Genomic DNA, 26,848 nt, shown 5'->3' with positions numbered 1-26,848 from the left:
TATTGAATTAGAAACACTTTTTCTGAATTGTACGGAACTATTTTTTGAAAAGGTTCAACACCGAATGATTAGACAATCGATTTCAATTTTGGTGTATGGTTTCAGTATCAAATTGGCAGCCTTAACTAACAATATTTTGATGACTTCTTCCAACATTGTAAAGAAAGTTGACTTCAGTATTTTATTTTATTTTTGGTAAAATCATATGGTGCTATGAATGTCACCACAAGTTTCTTGTTCATTAACGCCTCTATACAGAAATAGTTGCACACGTAATGTCGCTAAGATGGACATAGTGCATGAGGACTCCAAAATGGCAAGCTCCCATGTACCATTCAACAAAAATGAATAGGACAAATCAGCTAAGAATTCCAAATTTTGCAGTTTTTCATTTGAATTTTATCAACGCTTTTCCGGGGGTAGGGGGTTGTTGTTTGTCTTCAAAGTTCCAATACATAATCTTTGAACCTCTTTTCCTCTCTCTTTCCCAACCCCATCACAACACCGACAAGTCTATTTTTGAAAAGGAGTTGAGTGATGTCACTGATAAATAAATTTCAATCATTTGATGTGATGTTGAGACACGTGTCACATATTTACAAGAAAATGAATAGTCTATTTCTAAATTTCTAAATTTCCTTACTACACCCACCCATGACAGTCCCTCGTGCCCCACATTGGGCAAAGGAAAAAAAATAATAAACACCTCTGCTAAAATGTCACAGGTGTGAACATAAAGGGAGGAGAGAGAAATCTCCATGATAAAAATAAATGGGAGGAGAGAGAAATCTCAAGTGACGAGGCATGTGTTAGATTTTTTTTTCTTATTTAAAATAAAGGATGGGTTTATTTAAAGCTGGTCCTATGTTAAATGGATTTGATTTTAAGGTCAAAGTCAACAGTTATTAAATATTTTCCAGGTGTCAGCACTGCCTACGATCTACACAGCAATTTAAATCCGTAGCTTTGTTTCAGGCTTTCAGCATGTATAATTAATGAATTTTTTTGGAAGCAAAATCCCATTAATAATTTTTTTTTGGGGTTTTGGTAAATCCCAGTAATGAATATGGGTATAATTGGATTATTACATTTTACCCAAAAATAAAAAAATAGTTTATTGGAGACTGAAAGTCTGGATCGAACAAACCACCAGTACAAGTAAGTAACGGACTAACGGTTATGCCGGTCGACTAAAACCATTTCCGTTCCGAATTCGATCCGTTCCAACGTCGTTCCGTTTACAACGAGAGAGAGGAGACGGGGGCGAGAAAGGGAACTTAATTAAAAGTTTCTATTGACTTGCAGAAGGAAAGCTGAAGGAGACGATACAGGAACTCACCAGAGAAGAAAAGAAGAGGCGAGACTGGAAGCGAGTTCGTGTTAAGAGTGACGGGGAGAGAGGAGATTTCGTTGATTATCTTCCAAAGTCGAAGGTAGTAGTTGAGCAGTTCTAACTCCCGGAATTGGCCATGGAGGAACTTCTGATATCTCCGGCCAATTCGTCGGGGAGTCCTGGGAAGGAGCAGCAAGCGGCAGGAGTGGGTATCCTCCTTCAGATCATGATGCTTGTGTTAACCTTCGTTCTTGGCCACGTTCTGCGGCGCCACAAGTTCTACTATCTTCCCGAAGCCAGCGCTTCTCTTTTGATAGGTCAGTTTCTTCCGAGTTCCAAAGTTTAATTTGCTGTTCACTTGCCTTCACCGACGTTTTATGGACCATTGTGATCATCCACTGTTGGATGGCTGTTGATTAACCTTTCTTTTGATGATTGTTGACAGGTTTGATTGTTGGTGGGCTAGCTAACATTTCAAACACAGAAAAAAGCATCAGGTGTGTTCCTTACCCACGAAATCCAAAATTGAGAATTCAAATCAAATGCAGCTGATTGAGTTCTATCTTTGACACGGGGTCATCAATCGTGCTTGTTTGTTTCGCAGGACTTGGTTCAACTTCCATGAAGAATTTTTCTTCCTCTTCTTGTTACCTCCAATCATATTATATCCTAGCTAACATAATTGATACATAGAGCATCTGACTTTCTTTTATTATAGGTTGCACGTTAAACAGTCATTTTATGCCTTATTTTCTAGTTATGTCGATCCTCTCTTGTTTCTCTTGACATTAGCGCGCTTACTCAGTCTGGTTTCAGTTTAGCACCTGTAAGTTTTCTCCTTATTTTATTGCTCATCTGTGTTCTTTCCCCTATTTTTATACTTAACATATATTTTAACATAAGTATATACACTACAGAAGCCATTCTTTTCAAATTTTGGAGCTATCATAACATTCGCAATTTTTGGGACGTTTATTGCCTCAATAGTCACTGCGATTTTGGTGTAAGCATTGTATTTTTCATGCACAGATTTCTTTTGAAAAAATTGTTTAATATACAAATTTTATATTGTGCCCCTATTTTTTGATGAGATTTCTCTATGCCAATGTCTGCATTTCAGTTACCTTGGAGGACTGATGTTCCTTATGTACAGACTGCCGTTTGTTGAGTGTCTGATCTTTGGTTCTTTAATTTCAGCAACAGATCCTGTTACGGTGTTATCCATCTTTCAGGTAGGTCAAGGTTCTTTTTCTTGTTCAGCAAGTAATTGAGGTTTATGAGGGTTAGAATAGGCCAAAACTTTTGAACCAAAAAGAGTAGGCTGAAACTTGGAAGGATTGTAAGTAATGATATAGGGATAAAATCTTCCAAGTTTGGTTGTGTTTGGATGGTTAAATGGGGAGATATGAAGTTTTTTGTTTTTGGGGTTTTAGAGTATGAAAATTCAAGAAAATATTGTATCTAGAAATTGGCTAGTCAGAATCTGATGTAGATCACCAGTCCATATGTACTTGTAGAAACAAGCCCCAAAACCAACTCAAAAAGGTTGTGGGATGCAAGGAAAAAATATCAATCGATATGGGAATTTCGATCTTGAAAAAGGTCGAAATTTCCATTTCGACCGAAGCTGGATACTTTTTATCTGACTCTTGAAAAGTCAATTTCGAGCCTCAAATGCATTCAAATTGATTTGGATTTTTTGCATACTACCTATTTCAAGCATAATAAATACTATAGAACTACTAGTTTACTAAAAAACTACTGAAAATGTAACATCCAACATTCCAAGTATATAGTACATGAATCAGAGAAGAAGCAGGAATGTTATTATTACTTACAAGTCTATTCTATTCAAGCCTCAAGGTCTCCCTCTTCTGTTTGCACCCCATACAAATGACAATACAACTCCCATGATGTTTGCCCCATATAGTTTTGGACATAGTCAACAACTGCATCTTTGTACGTAGCCTCATCCACATGCATAAGATTTCTTGCCGGTGGAAAGTTGTGAATCTCCAAAGGAACTGGTGGTGGTGGGTCTTGTGGTTGTGGAATAGTGTGGAAGATCTATTGATCTACTCAACAAATGAAAGAGCACCCTGGCTCTGAGGACTAGGAGAAGGATAAGGATATTGATAAGGTCCCAGTGGCGGACTCCGATGAGCACCACAATATGCTCCAAAAATGACATACATGCTTCTAATAATAACCTCCTATTTTTAAATATAAAAAAAAATATGTATAACTATATAAGTATAATTTAATCAATATATAAAATACACACAAACTATCTTAAAGCTATCCACAACATGCTCCAAAAATTGCATACATGCTTCCACTAATACTCTGCTATTTTAAAATTTAAAACAGAAATTAATTAGTTTTTTTAATATTTAAATATTTTTAATTATTTAAATATATATTAAATACAGTAAAATTACATAATTAACAGAAAAAAAAAATAATTCAACACCATCACAACAATATGGTGTCTCAACTCTCACATACATTCATTTGAAGCTTATACATGTACTATACATATATACATTTTTAGCAATATACATAATTTAGTAAATAATTTTTAATAACAAAAAAATATAAAAATAGTAGGAAGAATCAAAAAATAATTTTGACACTACAAATTCATAGATCAACACTCTAAAGTAAACATACATAAATTTGGAAGCAATCTAACATGATTTAAGGCACAAATGAAACAAAAATAAAAAAATGAGGAAGTTGGTTACTCACCTTGCAAGATTTGAGAAAATGCACAAATGGAGGAGCAAATCAAGTGTTTGAAGGAAATGGAGTACTAGAACTTAGGTGTAGAAGGGGATGAAAGCAAGAGAAATCACCAAAAATTTCAAAAGGGGGTCGAAATGCAGAGGGCGATATTGCTCCAAATGACGATATAGCGTCGGTAGGTCGAAACTGGGTCGATTTTGGGTATTTTATAATTTGTGTAAGTAACATTTCGGCCCGATATGGTATCGGGCCGATATTTCGACTCGTATCGACCGATATATCGGTTGATACGAAACAATATTGTACACTTTTCGTTCCTACAACTACATTTCGTTTCGATTTAAAAATTTGCAGACATATCGATCGATATTTCGACCATATCGATCGATTTTTGTTCCATGGTGGGATGCGGCTACTATGAGAGGCAGCCTGGTCTGGTGTTGCGCTGAGTTTTTGTTGGTTCAATGGGAGCATCACATCTAGGCAATCCTACCTCCAAACAGAAGCATGCGTGAAGACCCAAAAAAAGATCAAAACAATATCACATCAAATTTGGCTTAGTGGAAATATTTGTAGATCTATATGGCCCACGATCAGATTACATGAAGATCTATTTTGGGGTGATTTAAAAAATTAGTTTGGTTTCTATTTAGTTATTCATGCATGTGCTAAATAATGAATCCCAGTAAGTTTCTAATTCAAGTTAGTTTCTGTTTTCCATTAGATTATGTTCTCACGAGTTACTAGGTTATCAATTTCTAGAAAGTTTCCATTTCCTGTAAAGCTTTAATCAAGCTATAAATAGGCCCTTCCGTTGTAATTAAAAGATGACTTTTGCAGAAATTGAATTGTGGCCAAGTAGCTTCAGGCCTTCAGTTATGAAGTATAATCCATGTTTAGCAGCTGTGGAAAAAAGGTAGAAAAAAAGGGAAAGAATCAAGACCACCCAAGAACTTAAACAAGAAACTTTCCTTCCATTTGATATAGTTCCCTAAACCTTCCCAAATCAGTTCCCCACTATTTCTTTCATCCCTCCTCCCCTACCCAACCGTAGGTTTCCTAGAAATTTCCCATCTCTTGTTTCATCCCTTTAATCATCCCTGCAATCTCCCCTAACCATCCCAAGCTATTTTTGATAAGCCCTTTCCATCCCATATTAATTTTAGGTAAGCTCAAATCCTACCCATATTAATTCAAATTATCTCATTATTCTTCCCCATTAACCCTAAGATGATTTTTAGTCTCGCAAAATCATCCCAAGTGATATTGTTAAAACCCTAATATCCCACAAACCTTTCCATAGCTCTTCCCAAGTATTCCTTGTTATCCTAAGTCAACCCATTAGAATTTTGGTGATTATTTGCTGGTTCAATGAGAAGATTCCGGGCTAACCTTAAATTATAGGGGATTATTTCAAAGAATCCTTAGCCTAGAGTTGATATCAATCCCATCCCCTTACCTCTCACTTATTATTTTATTTTATTTTTCTTGATTTCCGATTTCCTGAAACCCTAAAGCAACACAGATCATATCTTCACAAGCTAAGGTTCATTTTGATAAGCTCTTGGAGGAATTACCCTAATCCGATTGAGGCTACATCACTGGCTCCTTTCATGTTTCACAGTTGGGGCTGAATGATAGAAAAAAGACCAAAATAGGATGGCGGTAACAAGGATCTGTCTGGCTATGCTTGATGAACTTAGAAAGCCTATATCTTCGAAAGTGAGATTCTTTTGGCATGTCCATGGTCTCCATTGGTGGTCATAGTAAAATTTCTTCGGATGCTTGACACACAAATTTCTTGCTTGGAACCCTTTTGTAACCCAGGGTTCCAAACAAAGGGAGATGGGAGAACAAGAAGATCAGTCAACTCTCAAACCAACATATTGTGCTCTGATGCTGAGATGGAAGCTAAAAGAATATGAAGAACAAAAAGGAAGATACAGGGGAGAAGGTTGAAGAAGATGGTGGAGAAGAAGAGAAGAGGAGACAGTCCATTGTTGTCTGGGAGTTTCTTCACAACACTTTCATATATTTCAAACATAACAAGGAGGGGAAATTACATCCTTGCCCTCCTTTGCTAATAAACAACAGCAAGAGCAATCTAAATCTTATCCCAACTCAAGGGGTTCAGCTACATGGATCTTAAAGAGTGAAGTAAAATAGACAAGATAAGCAATAGTAGTAAATTTGGGTATAAAAGAAGATAAGTAGGAGATGAAGTCAATGTAGCATCCTAGGAACATCTCTTTACATAGGGTCTCTGCATGGGTCCTATTCTTCAGACAGCTTTATCTGTCGTCATATTGGCATCTAGTCCTACCACATCCACATGCATATCCTTTCTTACTACTTTTACCACCTCTTTTAGCTCCATTTAATTTGATCTGATCACTTTTCCTTGCCTTGCTAAGCTTGTACAAGATAGATAAGGGAAGTAAAGGTAAAAAGTAAAGTTACAAGATAGATAAGGGAAGTAAAGTTAAAAAGTAAAAAGTAACACATTACATCAAGTACAAATCTAATATACAATAGGCTTGGGCCTAAAATACCCTTAACTCTTGGCAGTTTACCATAACCCAAAATCCCCAACCTTGATATTTCATTTTTCCTTATCTGTCTATCAGTTTCTTAATTAGGAGAAGTGGTTCATTTATATAAGAAAATTTTCCTGCATTCCATGTCTTTCATTGTATTTTGATTCATCTTCTTTTCCATAGTTTGAAGAGGCTTGTTTGTAACATGGCTTTTCTTTGTAGGAACTTGGCATAGACATGAACCTTTATGCATTGGTATTTGGAGAATCTGTTCTAAATGATGCAGTATGTGCTTCTTGTTTTACTTTTATCTCAGTATTTTCTGTCGTTCTTGAGTTTGCTTGCTATTCACCACTTTTATTTATATGCTTTATATTTCTCCCTTGTATGTTGTGCAATTTGAAGATGGCAATTTCCTTGTACAGGTCCGCACACTTGCTTGCACTTTATTTTAAAATATGAGCTGGTGTTTATCTAAAGTCTTGTTCTAACTTGGGCACTGGCTATTCTTGCAGAACAATGTCGTCTGTTTCATCCCAGCAGAACTTTTTTTTGGTCGTCCTTAGATTTCTTGAGACATTTGTTGGCTCATTGTCATCAGGTTAATGTTTACCTTGTCTTTTTCTCATTTCTTTTTACATTCAAAGCTGGCATCTTGCATCTTGCATTTGACAAATGCAGTAGAGCTGATTGGGGGTTATGGATCCATGTAACAAACTCATTTAGTTGTGATTAGGCTGAGGAGTTATTGCTTTATGGACAAACTGCTGTTTTATTTTGAAGATGTTGATTTTCTATCATGTGGAGGAAAAAGGGAATGCGTCTTTTGTCCATGGAATTACAACAGCAGCCTGGCAGTTCTGGATTTGGGTCAATATTCTGGTTCACAACTGAACCCAGGGTGCTTGCTTGGTTCAGATATGGTATTGTGAAGTAAATAAAGCCTATCTAGTTTGTGGCACAGTTTGAAGGCTTTAAAAGGCTTTAAAAGGCTTCCACTTTCCAGAATTCCAAGATTTCAGGAGCTTAGTCTTCTGTGCAGGTCAAGGGTTAAACTTGGGAAGATAATTTCTTATTTATCACTATTAAGTTGTTAAGATAGGGATTTTATCCTTAAATTCTAGTTCCCTTTTTTCCCTCTCCTTAAATAGAATCATTATGCAATAAGAAACTTGCTTTCCTAGTTTGCATTAGGGAGGATTCCTGGTGTATTTATGTTTCTTTTCTTTTTATACTTTAATAAGGAAAAATCCTACTGTTTAACAGATTTACCTACAGTCAATAGTATTCATTTTATTTTAGTCTTCAAATAGGCTTGTGAGGGTACACTAGAGCCTGTCATTTGATTGGATGAATGGATTATATGGTAGTACTGTAGTAGTTAAAAATTGAAGTGGAGTTTGTTTTGTCACCTTTCTCTTTCCGCTATTGTTCCTCATTACATGATTCAGATTTCTTTCTTTCTCATGAATCTGAATAATATTTCTCTTCTCTCCTCTCTACCTCCATTCTCTATTAAACCATCTCCTTCCAATATGTTCCACAGATTTGAGTCTCTGCTCCCCTTTTTATCTTCCAAGGCAGCTTGTCCCCAGCAGATTGCCCTCTCCTGTTTGCGTTAGTAGACTGGAGATTGACAGAGTGATAGGCATGGAAGTAGCACTTTCCCACACAGATACTCCATTGATATTGGAATCTGTTAGGATCATTGATGTGAACCAAGGAGCATGGCATCCATGAAATTTCAGAATTTCCCTACTTTGGGTAAATCTAGGATTTTGTGTTTGGGTTGGGTAATTTTGGTAAGCCATGGGAACGTCCAAAGGGGTGAGAATTTGACCTACAGGATCCAGGGAAGTGTGGGAAGGTTTCAAAACTCCTATGGGATAAGAAGGAAATAGTTGCATGCTTGGATCAAGTAACAATTTAAAATGGACTGTGACTCTCTTAAAATTCTGGAATTTAGATTCCAGCGCTGAAAAAGGAAAAAAAGCCCAAAATGCCCTTGGACTAGGGTTTGGCCGGCTTGTTTGGTTGGCCCTTGGGCTCCACTATATGGCTCAGCTGGGGGGTTCAATCTGTGTTCACATCAATCTTTAACAACAGCAGTAAACCAGAATGAAGAAAATAGCAAAAACATCTGGGTTACCTAGGGTCCAGCACTCCCCTGTGGCAGCCTTGCTATGCTCCAAAATCTGTATTCTTCCTTGCCTCCTTGCATCCCCTCCCCGATGCCAAATCAGCCTCCTGGAAAACCTTAACTGAATCTCGTAACTGCCCTTTACCTCACCCACCACGTGTCCCCTTATTCCCCTTATGTATTCATTCCACCTCTTGTTTATCACTTTTATTAAAATCCTCCAACTGCTGGCCCAACAACCAGCCCTTTGCCTGGCTCTGCGAGTATAGATTTGTATTACCTGTGGTCCATCGGAACCTCTTATGCTGATGCATTTGCATGTGCATGGCAGATCAGCATGACTTGATTTGTAGAGGCCCAAACTGGATTCTGGTCCAGTAGGGGTTGGTGGGGTTATTCTTTTGTTTTATATTTTATTTTATTTTGGGGATTATATAACCTTAGGAGAGTTTGTTTCAGCCAAGAAGTCTGGATTGGACTAGAGTTCAAATTTTTTGAGTTTTTACTTCTGTTTTAGAGTACAATGAGTTTTTTTCATTCTCTAATAATATAACTGCCCCTTCCATTGAATAAATCAGATTGAACGGAACCATATTGGACTTTATTTGCTGGCCTACTATGAGAGTTGGTATAATAGTCATTTTCTGGATATTGTGTTTTTTTTTTTCTCATTTCACTGTCCATTCCATTTCATTTCGGTACTCACTGAGATGGTGAAATTTTGCTGAAATTTCATACTATGGTAATGTGAGGGTCCTTAGAAGAAGGGGAATCCCAAGTCAAGTAGAAGTCTCTTTATTTGAGTTTCTAAGTTGGAATCCTATATCAAGTTGGGTTCCTTTTTATGTTAGGAATTCTTCGGTTTTATTTGTTCAGGACTTCTTAAATAGAATCCTTTTTCTAGTTGTAATATGAGTTGAGTCATAGTCCAAGAAGTCTTGATGTGACCACGAATCTAGGCTGGGGGTAGTTTGGTAATCTCCCGGGATTCTTGGGGTTGCCTAGGATTTTCAAAAAAAGGGAAAGGATTTCGTAGGGTTTTAGGATATGCTTGAAGCTCTAAAATTCTTCCGTAGAAGGTGGTTCAGATATGATTCTTAGAACTTAGGGTTTATGGAGGTTAAGATTCGGCAGAATTTCTTGAAGAAGAAGACAAGTGCAGAGTTTGGAAAGGGGGAAAGGGCTGGGAGAGTCATGGGACTTAGGGGAACCGGTCAGTGGAGTCATGGGTTCTAGGAATGCTGCTACTAGTGTGGCAGCAAGGACAGGGGATGGGGAAGGGTTGGGCAGAAGCAGTGGAGGGGCTGGGTAAGGTTGCAATGGCAGGGGGGAGGTGGGAAAGGGGTAGGGAGCTTGTGTACTACTTGTAAACTGAAGGGGCTTGCTGGAACTGCTGCTCGAATGCTTGAAGAAGAAGAAGACAAATTAAATCACTGAAAACACTGTTACCCAGCCACAGGTCATCCATCTCGGGATCCCACGTCCATTCTTTCAACTCGGTATTTTCATGCATCAAAACTGAAAATTACAATGTAAGAAGAGGCTATCTATAGCCTAACAATAAAAGACTCTGATTGGGGTTGGGAATCCCTAAAGATAAGGTTCCCAACTCTAGACCACCACACTAAAAGAAGAATCAAATTACTACAAGACCAGAACCCTAGGTTTGGAATCTTTTAAGACACTTAATTGGGACTCAAGCAAACAACTTCCAAATAAAAACAAACTCTAAAAGATAAGAACCTCTATGAATAAAGAATCTTATCTTATTATGACTGACTTTTAAAGACTTGGACACTTCATAGTTCAAAGACTAACCCAAATAGAAAAACAAAAATAGATCCATGACCCTTGGATCGAGGGGATTCTGTCAAGACCCATATAGCTGGAAAATGATCAAAATACCCTTGGATAATTCCGGCGGCTTTAGGAAGCTTTGTTGGGTCTGGATTTTTGCACCCAACCCTGGTTACATCATCTTCTTTATTTTGTTCAGTCCTAGTATGATTTCCTTTAGTTTTAAATTTGTAAGGCTATAAATAGAGTCACCCCATTGTAAGCGAAAGAGTTGATGATTAATAATATTTGAGATTGAAGGATATGGAGGAGTGGAGTCAGGGTTTTCCCTTGGAGGGAAAACTTGCAGCTGCTTTGTGTTTACAAATTCTGCAGATTTCAATCATTCAATGTTCTTCAGGCCCCCATCTTCTCCTGCAAGTAAATACAAGCAGGCCCAGGCCCAGCCCCAGCCTCTCCCCTCATTTTCCAGTCTTTTCAATCACAACCTTCATCGTCCCTCTTTCCCCTAGCTTGTGGCAACCCCTCCCCATCCCCAAAGCCTAATCCTCCTAATCCCATTCCCTTTAGCTTCCCCTCACAGCTTTCGACCCTAATTGTAGTCCTACTCACCCACCCCCCAACCCTAGGAAGACTGAATCCTTTCTTCCTCTAAACCTTATGCCCCATACCTTTTTATTTTTATTTTTTATTATTATTTTCTGGAGTTTTTCTGCTACATTTGAAATTTTTCTAAGACTCAAAATTCAAGGTCAGAACCTCATCCCCCCAACCTTATTGACATTCCGTCTCATTTTCAGCCCAATCATGCCAACCAAACCCTAGTCTGAAACCTGATTTCTTCATTGCCCTAAATTCCTAAAACCCTTGAAACCCTAATCCTCTTTTGTTCATCTCTTTCAAACCCCTCACTCCAAAACCTATCTCCTCCTGGATCATCAATCCCTTCCCTTCCTTTACCTATGAGCTCAATTCTAGCCCTAGCTACCCTTAGGCCTTAGGAACCCTAAATTCTAAACTCTAGACTTGGAATTCTGTTCTGAGTTTTAAATTACAGCAAGGGTTCAGATTTGGATTCCATAAACCTAGCTCCTAATGCCTACCCTTTCCTAAACCCTAAATCCAGCAAAAATGCCTTATACCAGAGAACCCTAATCGTACTGCTGTTCACTTGAATTGATCCTGAAGACTAGCCCTCAATTTTGGGGTTACATTAGTAGTGAGATTCTAGGGTTGGATTAGATTTAGGAAGTTAATTAGGAAATTAAATAGAAATAATACAGAGACCATTGGATCTAAACTAGCTATGTGTCATGATTCTGGACTAGAAGTTGGGGCTAAAGGGCGGATTAGAAATTGAGAGGATAAAAATCCCTTGTCCAAAATTTACCCCATTGATGATTGACAACATCCCCGCAGTTGTCATAGTCAGAGGCCTTGGATTAGTGCCAAGAACAATAAGAATAGTTTACTGGTTTTGGCCTTACCTGTCACTCTTTCAAGGAGATTTAAGTAGTAAAATGAGGCTTTGGCTTTTGATTATGCAACACCCTGAAGGCATAGGCAATGGGATTTTTTTTTTCAGATATCGTTACTAAAATAAATGGAATTTTCCATTTTGTTTCTTGCATGAATAGGGATTCATGAGCTTGCTTTTCCTCTACAGTTTCATGAAGAAGGTAAAGTTTTACAAGGAAACAGTTTTATTGGGGCAAAAAGGGGGAATGAAGATGGGTTCTTTTTTTCTTTCCTTGTTTAGTTCTCCCCACCGGTGGGGTGGGGTGGTTGAGGTTTAAACTTGTGGTAAGCTAAACTTTAATAGATTTCGTCATTTTCTTCTTTTGGTCATTCCTTTTTACCTCAGATGTATTGCTTTAAAAGTTTTAGTTTATTTTGGTCAGTGTATTGCTTTAACCTTGATATTGTGTCTGATGTTACACAGGGGTTGCAGTTGGATTCACTTCTGCATTGATATCCTTCACTAATTTTATGTTGCTTTGTTAACTTAATTATGATCCTGATTGGGGTTCTAGGAAATTGCCTTCTCTGTAAACCCCCCCCTTTTTCTAATACAAAAACAACCATACATCCAAAAAAGAGAAAAAAAGAAAATTCTGACCCTGACCCTGCTGCATTGGTTATGGTTTTTTTTTGGATAATTTAAATTTAAATCTGAGATGGATGGCTGTTAGTAGAGATATGTTTGGAGACCTTGACTTTGCAGAACCTTTTCAAGTATGCTGGCTTGGATCTTGACAAGTTAGTACTTCATCTTATTAGTGTGTTGCTATACTTAGTTTGTAAGTACTGAGCGACCCAAAAAAAGGTTCTGAATTTTGTGTGCTAAATTTTGGATGCAGTCTTCAGAACTTGGAGTGCTGCTTGTTTGTTCTGTTTCCGTATTTCTCGTAAGCAATTTATGGTCCTTTTCTTTTGTGTTATATGGGGTTCCTGAGTTCCATCTCCCCTCTCCCACAGAATTGTGAATCTGTCTATAATTGAACCAATTTCCCCAGGTACATGCTAGCAGAGGGTCTTGGCCTTTCTGGTATCGTCTCAATCTTGTTCACCGGAATTGTAAGTTGATTTCTGTTGTCTTGACTGTCTATTCATGATTTACCCCCCCACCCCCAGTGGGGAAAAAAGGGACAGTTTATTCTTGTATTTCTGGAGCAGCAGCATGAAGTCATTGGTTTTTCCCCTTTTTTCCAGCTTATGAAGCATTACACGTTTTCAAATTTGTCAGAAAACTCTCAACGGTTTGTTGCTGCTTTTTTCCATTTGATATCTTCACTAGCGGAAACATTTGTGTAAGTAGAGTGCAGTTTATTTTATGTTAGCTTTTGAGCATTAGTTAGTTTCATGGTATCACTGTATTTGGTCATGATCATGCGATTTTAATTTCCAGGTTTATATACATGGGCTTTGATATAGCCATGGAAAAACATAGTTGGTCACATGTTGGATTCATCTTCTTCTCAATTGTATCCTCTATATTAATTCCCTCAGTAATATCCATGATGTTGCCTTGGTTGTCCCTTAACTCTGCTGTATCGTGATCCTGCCAGATATTTATTGGAGTTGCAAGGTACATACACAAGTTTTATTTGAAACCTTTAAACTTTGATGCCTTTTTTTATTTCAATCATTCATTTTATGGACATTAGATGAGTTTTATTTCCGAAAACTGGATCTCATTGTCATCGTTACAATGAGTTCCAATCCTTTGCTGTATGGACATTGCTATGACAATGGGCTTTATTCCTTTATGGTATGCACGATGCTCTGATATGAGTTTCATTTCCAAACTAAATCGCTTCGACAAGCTCATCGTAATTTAACCATGGAGAAGTTCATTTTTTTATTAGTCGCCTCATGTTTACTATAAAATATAGCTTGTACATCCTTGCTTGACTAATTTGCCTCATGTAAAGTATAGTTGGCCTGCAGATGCTTCATTAGCTGGATAGTCTTTTTTTGCTTTGACATTGTGAACGAGTTTGTTGGTTTTTAGGACACATTTCCTGTTTCATTAATCTTGACTTACCTAATGTCTGGCATTGTGTCGAGCCTTAGTTTCAGACTTTCAGTTACCAGTTTGAGCTTCCCCCCACCCCAAAAAGAAAAAGGAAAAAAGGGGGGGGGGGGATGAATTCAGTTACCAGGTGTTAGACATGATTAATGTTCTTCAGTCATAATGGGTTATAGGTGGGTATACGTTATAGAATGATGGAATTTCTTTTCCTCTTGTCAGTTAATGTCAGCTACTGCTAGATTGTAATAAACAACTGGGTTATCTGTTATAAAGGATTAGAAAGGATACTTGATGAAATTAATCTCCTGCTTATGAGATGATAATGAAGATTTTCGTACTTAAGAGTCTTGGGCTTATAGCGTTTAGGGATGTTAGGACTTAAAGGACCAACAGGGGGTCAGATATTAGGCCTGAAATGCTGTTCTGTCGTAGTTAATAGTTTCCCATCTGATAGCTTTTGAAGCATTTTAACAGAGTCCTTGATATTTACTACTTCTCTCTTGTTAATTTTTTTTCTTCTGAAAATGAAAAAAGAAAAAAATATGAATAATTGTATGCAGGAAAGTGATTATTCTATTTTTTACTCTTTTTTTTTTTTTTTTTTTTGTTTTTATGACAAAGAGAAACATATTAAAAATGATGATGTCAAATGCTCATATAACCTTATCTTGTTGGACAACAAGACCCCAACCCCTCTTGTACAGTCAAGACCTGTCTTGAACTCAACACTTTAGCTGCCATTGGATCATAACAAAAGGTGACCTGCTGTAGATATGAAAGTGCAGGCAACAGAGGAGCCAGATAATATGGCCATGGTTTGGATGGGGTTGGATAAATGATCCCAGTCTTAAAGAGTTAGAAACGATGCGTGTTACAGCGAGATTAAGAGACGCATCCATTTGGACACCCTAATATAAAGCGTGGACCACCACTTCAACATAGAGATGAGATGGTGTATATCCTCGACTACCAAAAAGGGTCTGGCCATTATGTACAATTAAAAAAAAAAACACATGCTAGATTCAGATGGTGACTGCTTCACGTTTCCTGCAATACATAAAATAGTATTAGGAAAGATTGCCTAATTAACACATGAATACATGATAATGGAGTAGACAAAGTGAATGGACATGGGGTTTGGTGATTCTTCTAACTTGATTCAAGCACTAGACAATTGCAAACTGGATTAGCCATGTAACATTAGCGTCGAATAATAACATGTATGTTGAGGTTTATGAAACTGTCTTGATGTCTTCGGAATCTATATGGATTGTTGTTCTATTTTTAAACTCTTTGGGTTTAAACTATGATATTTTTTTTAACAGCAATTAAAATGTTTTTGGTCCTTTGTTGGCTTTAAACCTCTATTAACAGGTGTCCTGTGTCATTTTTGGCTCCCTGTCATTGTTACTTACAGTATAATTTTTTTTGTTCCTCTTGAAGGGCTGCCAATGTATTTTCTAGTGCATACTTGGTCAACTTAGTTCGCCCTGCAAATCGGAAAATACCTATGAAACATCAGAAAGCACTTTGGTATAGTGGTGAGGGATAAGCTTATGCCAGTTCTAGGTGTTTGTTGAGATTTCTTTGTTTGTTCTTTCTGAATATTCAGTAAATTTTGTGCAGGACTTCGAGGGGCTATGGCTTTTGCCCTTGCTCTGCAGTCTGTTCATGATCTTCCGGAAGGACACGGGCAGACAATATTCACGGCAACCACTGCCATAGTCGTTTTGACGGTATGTGGCCTTGTGCTTTTCTCGTTGAGTGTAAATGCATTATGCAAAATAGGTGTTTTTGGAGTATGTAATTACTGAACTAGGTAAGATGGAGGTGCCTACAAGGAATACTCCCAGCATTTTTTTTACCAATAAAATGGCTCTACTAGGTAAGTGGAATTATGAGGGAGATACAATTGGATGTGGACTGAGAGTCTGAGATGACAATTTGCATTAATATGTCGCTAAAGAAGTCCCAGGGATTTCAGAAAGTACGAGTATGGCCCCTAAAGAGACTTGGTGGTCGAATGATGAGGCCCAAGCAGCCATTAAGACTAAGGAACGTTCATTTAAGACATGTCAAAAAACTGATTAAGTAGATGATAACGAAGTTATCGTGCAGCCAGAAAAGAAGCTCAAAATAGTGGGGGAAAACAAGAGTGAAGAAATATGATAACCTTTTCAAATGATCAACTAGGTAGAGGATAAATGGAGTTATTATGTAGCTAGAAAAGAAGCTCAAAAGAGTAGGGGAAAGCAAGAGTGAAGAAATATGATAACCTCTTTGAGAACTCAAAGGAAGGGGTAATTGCAGATTATAAGATAGTTATAAGACAAAGGAAGAGCAGAGATTTGGACAATGTGATGTGCATCAACTGTGGTAGAATCTAATTTGGGATGGACACTATCCTTAAAACCTACTGTATCTTGACTGATAGGCCAGTTGTGGAAGTGGAGAAAAACACACATCATGGACATCTGGAACAACTTCACAAGATAATTAAAGAGGCATTCTGAAGGATGAAGGTAAAACATCACGATTGGATGAGATCCCAATTAAATTGTGGAAGAGCTTAAGAGCACATGGACCATCTTGGATAAGAAAGGTGTTTAATAAGATCTTGAGTACAACAAGGTGCCTGATGATTTGAGGGGAGGTATTACAGTTCTGATGTTCAAAAATAAAGATGATAACTGGAATTGCAATAACTATAGAGGCATCAAACTTGTGAGTCATACCATGAAATATGGGGAGAAACAATCATCAATGCACAGCTAAAAAGAGAAACTGATTTATCAAAGTACCAACATGGTTTTATGCCATTTTAGATCAATGATAGTAGTTACGTCTAATGAGGCTTATGGATATTGTTACAATTTATAAAAGGAGCCTCTGTATGATCTTTATCAACCTTAAATAGGCATTTGACCAAGTCCTTGGAGAGTTCTCTGGTAACTCCTATGGAGAGTGGGAGCTCAAGTAACTACATAGATATGGTTAAGCACCTGCAGGAGGGCACGGCGACAAATGTTAGAACTGTAAAAGGCCAGAGTAGCGAATTTCCAATTACAATGGGGCTTCAAGCCCTTATTTGTTTCTACTTATCATGGATGATCCTATCAATCACATCCAGGATGAGATACCTTGATGTATGCTATTCCTGTTGATATCGTCTTGTTCAATGAGACAACGGAAGGAATTAGGGCAAGGCTGGAGTTGTGGAGATCAACTTTGGAGTCAAGAGGTTTTATGATAAGTAGAACAAATACATAAGATATGTCGTGTAACTTAAGCTTCACTAAGATAGGTGATGAAGTGGTGAAACTCGAGGACCAAGAAATACCATAAAGTGAATACTTTAGATTCTCATGGTCATCCTAACTTGGTGGGTGAAATTGATGATGATATTTCTGACAGAATCGAAGTAGGATGGGTGAAGTAGTCAGTTGCATTCAGAGTGTTGTATGACAATTGCATGCCAATTATGCTCAAAGTGAAATTTTACGAGATAGTAATAAGACTGATGAAATGTTGCCTGAATTGAATGAGGGCCAGTCTTCCAAGATCTTTAATGAAATCAGCTAGATTTTTGAACTATGTAGTGGAGGGATATTTGGGTACTTTCAGTTGTTGGATTTAATAAAACTTTTAAGAGATCAGTGTGCAGGTCCTAACAATGAAATGATGGGAAAGTTGGCCAAATCCGATGGCTGCTTCGAAAGTCCTAAAGTTGGTGGGAATTTAAATCCTAGTAGAACTCTTATGGTTGGTAGGTCTGGAGGACTTAGATGGCATTGTAACCTAGGGTGAATGTAGACTTGATAGAGAGGACGGGTTCCTCCAAGCTTAAGTCAATTCCAATGGTTAGATTGATGTTGCAATTTTGTGTGTTGGGAAATCCCAAATTCAAGAAAAAAACCCAACAAAATAGAAAAAAATGCGATATGGAAGGGCAATGGGATGTAGGCTGCCAGATACCCGGCTGGGGGAGCTTTTGAAGCTTCGGATTGAACGGGGATGGAGTTTGTAGGCTGTCAATTTAGTTATAGCTCGGAACTAGGCTTGATCTCTCCTTGGACCTTAGTGTTTCTTCAATCTTGGCCTATCAAATTGCACAAAACATTGTTGCCACAACAGACACCAATAAAGGGACTAGCAAGTTGCAACTTGAGTAACTTTATTAATAATTTGAATTTTTATCTATCTAATCGATGGGGGGGGGGGGATGTGGCTATGTAGAGCCTTACATAAGAAGTCCTAGTGACATTAGGACTTACTAATTGACATAAACTTGATAGCAGCTCACCTATTTCTACTTAACTAAGACTTGCTCGACTAAAACCGGTATAAAGTCATAGTAAGAAACTAGTTTGCCCTTATAACTTAAGTTAGGTACAATTTACATAATTAAAGCAATTAATTAAACTATTTTCGTACTTGGCCTAGGAACCAGATTTTTAGGCCCATAGAATAGGACTGTGACCACATAAACTTATGAAATGAAAGCCCAAAACCCATATTTATAGGAAAATACCCCAATGTGATATTGGGTTTGTATTGATTGGATATGACAGAGCGGAAGTGTGGGTTGGTCAAAAGTGTAATTAGACAAAATGAGTATAATAGAGGAGGATGTGTGGCAAGTCCAGGAGATAATAAGAGTAAGGATTAATTGTAGATCAAATTACGTATAGACCCCATAAGGTTTGCAAGCAATTACAGATACTACCCCCTAACAAAACAAATCGATATCAAGAATGTACTCCTACTGTTAAGGATTGGGGTTAAGTGATGATGTCATCACTAAACAAAGATTTAAAATGCCAAGTTTACCCTTCTTTATTGAGGTTTTTCGTAATTCCGATTTTAGTCTTTCCTCCTCCTTTCTTATTGTAAGTTGATGTATTCTCAGTTTCATCTTGCCTCCCATTCTCAGGGTTCATGTGAAATGTCTTCAACAAATAAAAGTTAATAAGTTAGCAATAGAATAAATTTCCTTTTAACGCTCCTCAAACCCTTCCTTCAACCATCGGGTATCAACGCTCCTTCCCTGTTTGGGCTTGGCTCTCAACCCTACAACACCCTGGAACCGTACCCTTCAGCGCTACATCTTGCTATTCCCCCACTTCCGCAACCTTTCCTTCTCTTGCTCAAATCCCCCAACTCCTAATTCCATCTTACATCCCTCCTTCCCCTTTTTGACTTTCCTGGTTGCTAATGACAGTAGTACAGATTCTTTCCTCTTTCTCAAAAAATCTCTTTCTAACACTTCACCTGTCGCAACAACACAACCCCTCAGATTATCAAAGTTGTAAGACTCGCAACCCTTGTGCGATTATCGAAAGAGAAATATGGTGCAAAAATAAATCATAAATACAAAGCTTGTACCAAACCCTAGCCCTAATCCCTACAGGGCCAAGCCAAGCCCATTCCCGCCCTGATTGGCCGTAAATGGGCCGGTTCGGCATGGGTTGGCCTTGATTGGCCCTGATTGGCCCTGTCCCTAGCTTTGATTGGCCCTCTCTTGGCCCTGATCCGGATTGTCCCTATTATTGGCCTTGGTCTTGATTGGCCCTGGTCCTGATTGGCCTTGTCCCTATCCTTAATTGGCCCTATCCTTGGTCCTAAAATATCAAATGTAAATTCATAAAAATTCTTAATTTACCCCTTTTAGGCCCTACCAGCATAATATTTTTCAAAAGACAAAAGACTTATGGCCTTTAAAATGTATCCCCATTTATTACAAGTTTGATTATTAAAAAATCATAATTTAATTGAATTAGAATTTTGATTATAAGTAACCCATAGTTATTTACATAAATTTTATTAATAAAAATGTAGAATGTTGCTCGGCGTGTAAATGACTAAGGGCCTGTTTGGTTACATTGGGGACGATTTCAAATCTACGAGTATAATTTATAAAATTAGATGTTTGGTGGAAAAAAATATGTGGACACCTAAAAACTATTTGATCGACATGATTTTGTGAAGTTTAAATGTATGCTTTTGAAATCTGGCACCCCACCCAAATCTAGTCCGTTTTGTATAAAGGTGAATCTCACTGTCGGTTTACACCACGGGTGATCTGATATCTGGATGTAATTGAATCCGTTTTCGAATCTACATCCGGATCTGTTTAAGGGTATCCGAATCCGTTTGATAACTAATAGGATGTGGATATGGTAATATCCTTCAGATTGATTATTTGAAATTTTTTATTGTTTTATAAATTTTTTACTTGAGATAAGTGAATTTTTTTTTTTTTTTGGATTTTCTATTGAAATAAATATTAAAGTTGTTAAATTCTTAAATTCCAAACACAGTTTAGGGAAATAAAATGATATAGATGTCAACAAATAGTCCAAAACTTGTATTCAATCTGTATTTATACCCATTTAGATTCTAGAGAAATAGTGAAATCCATATTTTCTAGGGTTTTCTAATTTGCTATTTGATGAAAATTAGGGTTATTATATGTAAGCTTAAAGGGAAAAAGAAAAAGACTTATCTCGATTCTCAATTTCTAAGACAGTGATCAAACTTCACTCCAGTCTGTCCTCCAAGTTTCTTTCTCCCACTCTCTTTTTTGTTTTGTTTTCTTCTATGGTTTTTCTCCTACAACAAATAGTTGAAATTATTCATGAAAGAGAACAGCTAGAGAGAAGAATTTTAATTAAATTTTGACATATTTGAAAACCAAGTCAATTGTAGAGAAGGTTACACAAACTTTTTTTGTAAACTTAAAAACATCAGAATTCAAAAGGGATATGATAAAATGAAAAGTTTATCTTCAAAGTCAAGCACATAAGCCTTAGGTAAGTATGTTTTCATTCACAACTATACGTTAAACTGATATCCTTTTTCAACAAAAAAATCCATATTCAAAACCTTGTTAACAAGTAAATCAACGATAATTTAGTAATCTACAATAAAAAGTTATTTTTTTCGTAGTTAAAGAAAATGATATTTTGGTTACAAACACAACTATCTGTCCTTAATAAGTTTTTCTTTGAAATATCACATTGGAGGCAAAAGAAAGATATCAATATGCATGATAAGAAGTTGGGGTGTAGATTTGTTAGATATTAATTCTCTATATACTAGTTTTTATTACTTATAACAGTTCAGGGTAATGGCGGTTTGGCTAATGAGGCGATGAGTCGACCGCCCTCCGAGGGTTTGCTCTTTAAGTCAAATTTTTAGTCACTCACCAAATCTATCATATCTTATATAATAAAAAACTAATTCGACTCCTCGTCATCCAACATACTACAAACCACACTTAGGTCCTAATGTGGAGGAAAGGCAGAGAAGAAGTTGCTTATCAATATGCATGATGGAAGAGAGAGGATTGGGGATTGGTGAGATTGGGTGTGAGACTTGTGTAAGACTTTTTTGTTTGTTTTTATTTTAACATTTGTCACATGTACGCATTATACATATGCTTGGTTCCTGTCTTTACATCGTCTATGCTTTCTTCCCGAGGCTCTTTCCGTTTTGGGCGGCGCCTTTGCCTAGGCCCGGGAACTCTTATTATATTCTCTTGCCTTAGTCCCAAAAAAAAAAAAAAAAAAAAATTTGGGAACTAAAAATGACTTAGGTCGACAAATAAAAATTACCTTATAAATAATATAAAAAGTGAACTCATAGTCTAATATGATCAAAATGACTAAAGGTCAAATTCAAGACTTACATCAAAGTTAATATGAAGATCAGGGTAAAAATCTAGTACATGATCAGGGTCAAATTAACATTAAGACTAAAGCCAAAATTAGGGTCAAGATCAGGACCAAAATCAGATGGATGCTTACTATATTGATAATGAGGTTATAATTTATTTTTGTTAATTTTCTACAAAAACATAATCATGTTTTTTAAATTTGACATGTGTCAAGTATCCACCCATGTGGATTAAATTAATTCCTCTCTATGTGGGTGGAGGATCCATACTCAAATCAGGGCCAGGATCAGGGCCAAATTAGGGTTTGGATCAGGGCCAAAATCAGGGGCCTAGATTAGGGCTAGGATCAAGACCAATATTAGGGCCAAGATCAAGGCTAGAATCATGGCTAAAATCCGGGATGGATAGGGACGGGCTGGGCGGGTCAGAGAGTAATCCCAGGCCCACCCTTGGCTGTAGTTCAGAGCCAGAATATTTTGGCCCTAACCCGTCCTTAGGGCCAAAATCTTTAGCCCAAGCCCTATTTGGGCTCGGGCCGGGGCAGGCCCTCAGGGCCACCAGGGCCAAACTTGCACCCCTACTTCAAACTTCAAAAGATCTTCCAATAGAAAGGGAAAGGAAAATATGATAAAACAACATAGTTATGATCAAGAAGTTTAAAATTTGAAAAAGAAAGAGAGATCATGGAAGCAATAAGGTGGGATATATTCAATTTGGGTTCTAATTGGGTTAGTAGGTGTAGTTAGGTCATTTCAACTAATATTAAGATGGGTACGTAATGATATTATGGTCTTTTTAGTTTCAAATTTAATGGTGTTAACTTTTAGGGGTGCTTTTGTAATTGATTTTTCTTAGGGGTAGTGGATTTAATTGATTGCAAACCCAGGGGGTCTAAATGTAATTTGCTTTTGATTGTATTATAGCCGAATTGGGAATATCACTTTAGATGTTACAGTCATGTTCAAGGAAATCCATAAAGAACAATTACTAGATCCAGGTAGATAGAGCTAAAAGAGGCAGGGGCAGCATAGGGCTTGATCCTTGAGTGACTGCAAATAGAATTGTGTGGAGGACTAGGATCCTTCATTCCAAGGGTTACCAATGCAATAAGCCAACTTAATGATCTTAAAACTTGGGTTTCATGAGTTGAGTACAAACATACCCATACTTAGATTATTTCAGTCCTTTTATGTTTTAATTACACGGTGGTTAAATTGGTTAAATGGTCCAATTTAAGTTGGGAGTAGATGGATCTTTTGAATAGCTATTAGGATTTATTTTCCTATTTAACTTCTAGTGTTCAAGTTCTATTTCAGTTAAAAGTCCTAGTTAAATCGGTTTTTCAGTCCTATCTCAATGAGGACTTCAGTTGTGAAGCTATATATGCACAGTGGTATCAACTGGGAAGAATATAGATTGATTAATTGATGGTTTCTTTAACTATTTCTGCTGTTTCTTGAGTATTTCTTACTGATGTAAAATCAAGTGTAGTGTTGACCTTGGTAGTGGAACCTCCAAGGTGGAAGTTATCTAGGATTTTTGGTGAAGTCAGATGTTCTTAAGGAAATAATACCCCAAGCATAAGGGTTGATCTCAGGTAGGTGAGTTGTATGGAATATAAGTTGCCCTGCTCTTAGAAGCCGATGTAAAGCTCCTAGTCTTGCTGCCCATCATTATTGTTTTTCCATATTTAGTTTCTTTTCAGTTTTAGTAATTCTAGTGGCAGTTTTTGGAAAAAGAAGAAATATTTGTAGGTCTATCTGCTACTCGTCCAGATTCTTCAGGGTTATAATAGGAGTTGAAATCAGATTAGAACTCCCACTTTCCATGTATAAACAAGCCACTGCACTCTAGAAAGGCACCAAATCAGATTATCAATCAATTATTCTCGGTTTGATTCCCCCTTTTTGAGTATTGTTGCTGCCATGGTAGAAGATCTCGCTCTCGAGCGAGATCTCACCACCTTGAAAAAGAGAGATCTCGACCATCTAGGTGAGATCTCGGTCTAGATATATAATTTTTTGGCGTCAACTCGGTGATCCATCTCGGTGGGTTTTAGGGTCCCAATTGGGTTGAAACTTGGTATATAGCCTATTTAAGGCCTTTTGAACACATTGGTGGCCTTGGATTTGACAAAAAACAACCCTATGTGTGAATTTCTAAGTCTACCCATAATGTGAAACCGAAATGTTGTAGGATTAGGGAATGCAAGGTTATACAACATGTAATATAGAACCTTAAGGCATATAAATGAAGAGCAAGTGTATGAAATGCATCAAATAACCTAAATGTTATCTAAATTCTATCCATATGAATATCACAATCTCATTTTTCAAGAATAGAATAATAAAATTATACAACCATTAGAAGTTCTATATAAGTCATTAAATCATAAGTTCATAAGACAAGAAAAGAATGATTGATCTTCCTTCGATGTTGTACATATGCTAAGAGTAGTTGCAAGTGAAAATCCAGCCAAAATCCACAAAAAAAGGCAAAAATTGAGAGTTCCAGCGAGATTCAGGGCAAGATATGGCGAGATATAGTGAGATATGGTGAGATATGGCAAGATCTCGAGCGAGATATCTCAACTCTTTGCTCTCAACCTTCATCTCGTCTTGCCTATGTAAAAAAATGAGATATCTCACCAGATCTCCCACCATGGTTGCTGCAACAATGTTTTTGTTCAGTTTGGTAGATCCAAGATTGAACAAACAGTAAAGGTCTAGATGAAGTGAAACCAAATCCTTCCTGTGGCTGAATAGACAGCCTAAAGGAAGCCATTCCATTTATTTCAAGCTCTTCAAGGCTCCCCACTGAGGTATCCGGCAGCCTATAATCCATTCTCTGTTAGATTTGTCCTAAACTTTGGACACACCAGTCCCACAACCTGACTGACCGTAAGGCCTAGTTTGACCCCGTTTATACCTTTGAATTTCAAGATATAAATATTTAAAATTTTGTATTCTGTAAAACCTCCAAACCTCGTTTTTCCTAATTTAGCTATTCAAACTCAACTGAACTTGGAGGATCATATCTTATCTCCAAAGTAGACTGCTATTTAAAGAGGAAGACATAACCCGATCCTTAGCCTATAAATGAACCTAAATTGACTAGGAAATTGAATTAATAAGAAATTTCTTCTGTTAGGAAATAAGCGTTAATCTACCAAAACAGTAGCTGAACTTGAAAGCAGAAGAAATCAGAGAAGAAGAAAAAGATGAAGAATCAGCAACAATGAGCTGCAATTCTAGCAAGAATGTCCTACGCAGCCTTCTTATTCTGAGTTACAGCTAGAGAAACAAGCTATCTTGCCCTCCAGAAAAAGGAAACTAATAGTACATGTCATGGACTGATGAATCAGTCCAAAAAATAGGAAGTACCAAAAAGCAAAGAACTTGAAAAATAGAAACCATGTTGAAAATAGAAACTTCTATGTTGTCTAACTTTTCATGACCTAGAACCTTTTCAGAAAAGGAAAGTAGATAACTTGAGCATCAAGGAAGGCTGTCCAAGGCATGCGCACCAAGGCAGTAGCCTTGGACCATGCGTATTCTCAACACTCCCCCTCAAGTTGGAGCATACAAGTCCCCCATGCGCAGCTTGCAACAGATAGACTGAAAACATGGCTTGAGTAGAGCTTTAGTGAACAAGTTTGCTAGCTGATCCTTAGAACTCACAAAGGGAGTTTCAATAGTTTTCTTCTTAACTGCATCACGGACAAAGTGATAGTCCACCTCTATATGCTTCGTCCTCTCATGAAACACTAAATTACTGGCAATATAAGTAGAAGCCTAACTATCATAAAACATTTTTATAGGGATGGAAATTGGGAATCCCATTTTCTCCAACAAGTAATGAAACCACACATCAACTTGGCTGCTGTGTGGGCCATGGCTCTATACTCTTCTTCAGCACTAGAATAGGCAACAGTAGATTGCTTCTTACTCCTCCAAGTTACAAAATTTCCACCTAGAAAAGTACAATAACCTGTAGTGGATCAGCGACCAGCTGTAAACCCTGCTCAATATGCATCAGAAAAAGCAACCAAATCCATACTCTTGTTTGGTCGATAGACCAGGCACACTCTTGAGATATTGAATAACTCTCATTGCTTCACCCCAATGGGCCTTTTTAGGAGACTACATAAATAGCTTAACACGACAACCAAATAGGAAATATTTGGAGGAGTGACGGTGAGATAAATAAGCTTCCCAATGAGACTCTTGTAATGATGGACATCATCTAACAAGTTGCCGTCATCCACTCATAACTTCAGCTAAGGATCCATGGCATGTTAGTAGGTTTAGAGACAAGAATACTAGTTTCCGTCAAAATATCCAACCCATACTTTCTTTGTGACAAACTAACTACTTGTTTATTCCGAACGACCTCAATTCTTAGGAAATACTGTAGATTACCCAACTCTTTGGTTTGGAAAGATTTATGTAAATGTGCCTTGGTTGTATTGGTAGCCCCAACATTATTGCCTGAGAATAATATCATCAACGTAAACTGCTGTAATGACAACAACACCACCTTGTCGTCTAACAAAACAAAATGATCAAAGAAACACTGGGCAAATCCAAAAGACTCCATAGTCTGGCTAAATTTCTCAAACCAAGCCCATGGGGACTATTTCAATCCATAGTTGGCCTTATGTAACCTATATACACAAGTGCTGTCCACCTCCTGAGCAAAATAATCTGGAGATTGCTCTATATCAACCTCTTCATGGAGGTCACAATACAAGAAGGCATTCTTAATGTCAAGCTGACAGAGAGGCCAATCATAATTAAAAGCTAGAGAAATCAACCATGGATAAAATTAAGTCTAGCCACATGAGAGAATGTCTCAAAATAATCCACACCATAAGTTTGTGTACCAAGAGAGCCTTGAGCAGTTCAACCGTACCATCAGAATGATAACAATATACACCCACCAACAATAGACATCGTCTTCTCTAGGAGGCAAGTATATGAAAGACCATGTATGACGAGGTTGTAAAGCATCCACTTCCACATCCATGGCAACTTTCCAGCCAGGGGTTTTAAGGGCTTCATTATGATGGGTAGGAATA

The 26,848-nt window shown here is 37.4% G+C and overlaps 1 protein-coding gene across 1 annotated transcript in view; it reads left to right on the top strand.

The window, feature by feature from the left end:
* The first annotated feature begins 1,199 nt into the window (after positions 1-1,199).
* LOC148999540 (sodium/hydrogen exchanger 6-like) overlaps positions 1,200-26,848 on the top strand; it is a 45,142-nt gene continuing 19,493 nt past the window's right edge. The window contains exons 1-18 of the mRNA XM_089140588.1: positions 1,200-1,650; positions 1,779-1,830; positions 1,938-1,997; positions 2,135-2,159; positions 2,251-2,336; positions 2,454-2,565; positions 6,841-6,903; positions 7,024-7,043; positions 7,134-7,219; positions 12,498-12,526; positions 12,783-12,814; positions 12,916-12,963; positions 13,072-13,132; positions 13,268-13,365; positions 13,464-13,539; positions 13,624-13,643; positions 15,534-15,631; positions 15,717-15,826. Coding sequence (XP_088996714.1) covers positions 1,470-1,650; positions 1,779-1,830; positions 1,938-1,997; positions 2,135-2,159; positions 2,251-2,336; positions 2,454-2,565; positions 6,841-6,903; positions 7,024-7,043; positions 7,134-7,219; positions 12,498-12,526; positions 12,783-12,814; positions 12,916-12,963; positions 13,072-13,132; positions 13,268-13,365; positions 13,464-13,539; positions 13,624-13,643; positions 15,534-15,631; positions 15,717-15,826 — 1,257 coding nt within the window. The 5' untranslated portion in view covers positions 1,200-1,469. The remainder of the gene's footprint in view (positions 1,651-1,778; positions 1,831-1,937; positions 1,998-2,134; positions 2,160-2,250; positions 2,337-2,453; positions 2,566-6,840; positions 6,904-7,023; positions 7,044-7,133; positions 7,220-12,497; positions 12,527-12,782; positions 12,815-12,915; positions 12,964-13,071; positions 13,133-13,267; positions 13,366-13,463; positions 13,540-13,623; positions 13,644-15,533; positions 15,632-15,716; positions 15,827-26,848) is intronic.

This window comes from Hakea prostrata, chromosome 11, assembly GCF_041222555.1.
Source record: "Hakea prostrata isolate BN-2017 chromosome 11, UWA_Hpros_2, whole genome shotgun sequence".
In the NCBI taxonomy this organism is placed as follows: domain Eukaryota; kingdom Viridiplantae; phylum Streptophyta; class Magnoliopsida; order Proteales; family Proteaceae; genus Hakea; species Hakea prostrata.
Note: the sequence above shows the minus strand (reverse complement) of the source record. Positions and strands in the feature narration are given on the sequence as shown.